At 20.9% G+C, this 3,382-nt stretch overlaps 1 protein-coding gene across 1 annotated transcript; it reads left to right on the forward strand.

Annotated features, from left to right (window-relative positions):
* Window positions 1–538: 538 nt before the first annotated feature.
* PRELSG_0012600 (hypothetical protein) lies at window positions 539–1,093 on the forward strand (the record flags this gene model as incomplete). Its single annotated transcript, XM_028680226.1, has 1 exon — window positions 539–1,093. The coding sequence occupies one exon, from the start codon at window positions 539–541 to the stop codon at window positions 1,091–1,093; it is 555 nt and encodes a 184-aa protein (XP_028531113.1).
* Between the last annotated feature and the right edge of the window lie 2,289 nt (window positions 1,094–3,382).

Genomic DNA, 3,382 nt, shown 5'->3' on the forward strand with positions numbered 1-3,382 from the left:
TTTTTGGTATTTTAACAGAGTTACCTTATTGTTACATTTACTTAAAAAGAAATTATCAATTTAAATTATGTAAGATTAAAAGAAATGAATTTTACATAATATAAATTTATTCATTATTACATTATTTTTATTTTTTTTTTTATTTTTTTACATATTTTTTTTTAATTTTTTTGAATCCTAACTCATTAGATTCAATAATTTACTTTATATTGAAAAAATATTTACTAGGAGATTTTATAAATGTATTAAAATTTTTTAATTTTTATATTATTTAAATTGTTACTTTTGGAATAAAAATTAATAGAATTATATAAACGTTCTTTGAAATGATTATTTTTCATTTTATTCTACTATAGATAATTTTTAATAGAAATTGTGTAATTACATTGTAATTTTGATAAATTTTTTTCATCTTTTAAAAATTAAAAATTTTAATTTTACTTATAAATAGTTATATCACCATAACTTAATCTGAAAAAAACACCGCAATAATTTTTAGGAAAAACATTTCTATGTGATAAAAATATAACTTTTCACTATGTCAGAAACAAGTCCTACAGCAAGTGCGCAAGTAACCACAACGTCAAGTCCCTCTATTCCAGTCACTTCTACTATCCATCCAAGTACATCCCCTACAACTACAGAAACGAGTACAATTTCGAATGCTACTACATCAACTCCAGCAACAAGTTTAGCATCAAGCATGAGCAGTCCAACCCCAACATCTAATGGAATAACTCCGACACCTACGGCATCCAATTTACCATCCGTATCATCTTCATCTCCTTCAGCTACAGGAACTACTTCACTATCTACAACTACTACAGTTACTCCAACTACTAATTCAAATGGAAATCCAAGCACACCAACTCCTAGTATAACAACTCCAGAAACAAGTTCCCCATCTCCTCAAACTTTTGTAACATCTTCACCTTCAAATACAACTCAAGCTCTCATAGGTGCATCATCTCTTTCTTTTGTTCCTTACATTTCTCCTTTTCTAATAGTTATTATTATGATAATAGTTTATTTTTACTGTAAAGTAAGTTCACATTTAAAAATATATTGTATTTTAATTTTTCTTCAATTATAATTTATATTAAAACTATAATAAGAAAATTCATTTCTATAAATTTTTAATTTTTTTATTATAGGAGAAGAAAAAAAACAGAAGAAATAGAGGAAGAGAATAATTAGAAGAATCAAGAAATTCAGAAAATGAAGATGAAAAAAGAAACACAAGACAAATTTATAAATTTCATTTATATATATATATATATATATAAAATAAATGTTTAAAAATATAATTTTAAAACTAATTTTCATATTTACCCACTCTATTTGATTTTTCTTATCTTTCGGAATTTAAGTTCTATTAATATTTAAAGAAATACATTCTTTAAATAATTTTTACCATTTAATATGCACGATAAAAAAATATATATAAATGAAATGTTTCTTAGTTTTATTTTTATACAAATTATTTATTAAATGTGACATTTGTAGTAACTTTTTATATATGCCATTGCTAGTAATAATTGTCATTAATTTTAAAATTATCTATGCGATGATGTTCCTTAAAAATTCATAAAATAGGAACTATACATGTTAGGTAGTTGATTTATTAATTGGCTGTTAATTGGTTTTACTAGAGTATTAAACAAACAAATTAATAAAGAGCGTGTATAACTAAATATACTGATATTTAGTTTATATACTTATTTTATTATATATAGTTATATTAATAATATATAACATTTAATTTGATTTAAAAAATTTTATATTGCTTAACAGACATATATTTACTTTTTTAAATGTATTTTTATTTACAAAGAATAAGTATATTCTTTTAATTAGAAATACACACAAAACTAAGTTATAAAAAATAACAAAAATAAAACTAAGTCCTTGGTTAATAGAATAAATTTTATTAACCTTTTGTAATTGGTTCAATAATTGTTTGCTCAAAAACTTTGATAGAATATTGAAAAAACAAATTAATAAAGAGCATGTTTAACTAAATATGTGTTTTATATATATATATACACTTATTTTTATTATATGTATATTGGCATTTTATAATGTATAATATTTATTTTAATTAAATAATTTTTTATTGCTTAACAGATATATATTTAATTTTATAAATATGTTTTTATTTACAAAGAATAAGTATACTCTTTCAATTAATAACATATCCAAAATGTATAACAAAGAACAAAAATTAAATTTTGATTTATTCAATGTTATTTCAAAATATATACATTTAATACAACATAAATATTATACGTTTTCATATATTAAGTTTTTATGTAAGTAAAAATTAATTCTCTCTTTAATTCTAGCAAACATCAACCGACAAAAAAAAAAAAAATAACTTAATTTTTTTATTTTTAACTAGCGTCAGTGAACGGCTGACTTATATTTTCCTGACTGGTAGCTCATTTTATTTTAAAAAAAGTTAATAACCATTTTTTTTATTAACCAGTAATATAAGATTATATTACTAGTTAGGAAAATAGAAATCAGCCATGCATTGACCCTAGTTATAAAAAAAAATATATGCATAGCCATATGTTTTTTGCTTATTTTATTTTGATATATATTTGTTCTATTCTTCTAATTTTTAAGCTAATTTTATAATAAAAAAGGTTAATAACTTTTTTTTATTAACTAGATCTCTAATTCGTCTTCATAATTTTCCAGACTCAACTTATAAACTCTATTTCTTTTATTGATGATTCTTTCTTCGTTATTTCGTGTTTTATCTCTATGATATTTTTCCTTAGCTCATTTTTTTTGTTTAATGCAATCTTACATTAACTTTTCTAGAAATTTCTTAAACATAACTAGTTTCTTTCTGTCATCTTTAATCTTAAATAATTTGAAGATAATATCATCTCTTTTATTTATTATCATACCTTTTATTTCATTTTCTTTACCTCTTTGGTTAATAAAAGATGTTATTAACCTTTTATAGTATATTAAGTTAGTTTACTAGCCCTGTATGTACAAGTTAGACATGCACTGAAGCTAGTTAAAAAAAAAAAAAAATATAAAGTTATTTTTTTGTTTTGTTTTGTTTATTTTATTGTATTGATTTATTAATTGCCCGTTTAATGACTTTGCTAGAGTATTAAACAAACAAATTAATAAAGAGCATGTATAACTAAGTATACGTTTATATATATATATTCGTTTTTATTATATATATATACTGTTTTCTTATGATGCATAATATTTAATTGAAGTTAAATTTTACTGCATCTTTTAATAAACCTATTAACAGTTGTAAATGAGTTTTTATTTACAAAGAATTAATATCTTCTTTTAATTAAAAACATACAAATAATTTATAACAATTTATTAAGTCAAAATTTTA

Source organism: Plasmodium relictum, assembly GCF_900005765.1.
Source record: "Plasmodium relictum strain SGS1 genome assembly, contig: PRELSG_00_v1_107, whole genome shotgun sequence".
Lineage (NCBI taxonomy): Eukaryota > Apicomplexa > Aconoidasida > Haemosporida > Plasmodiidae > Plasmodium > Plasmodium relictum.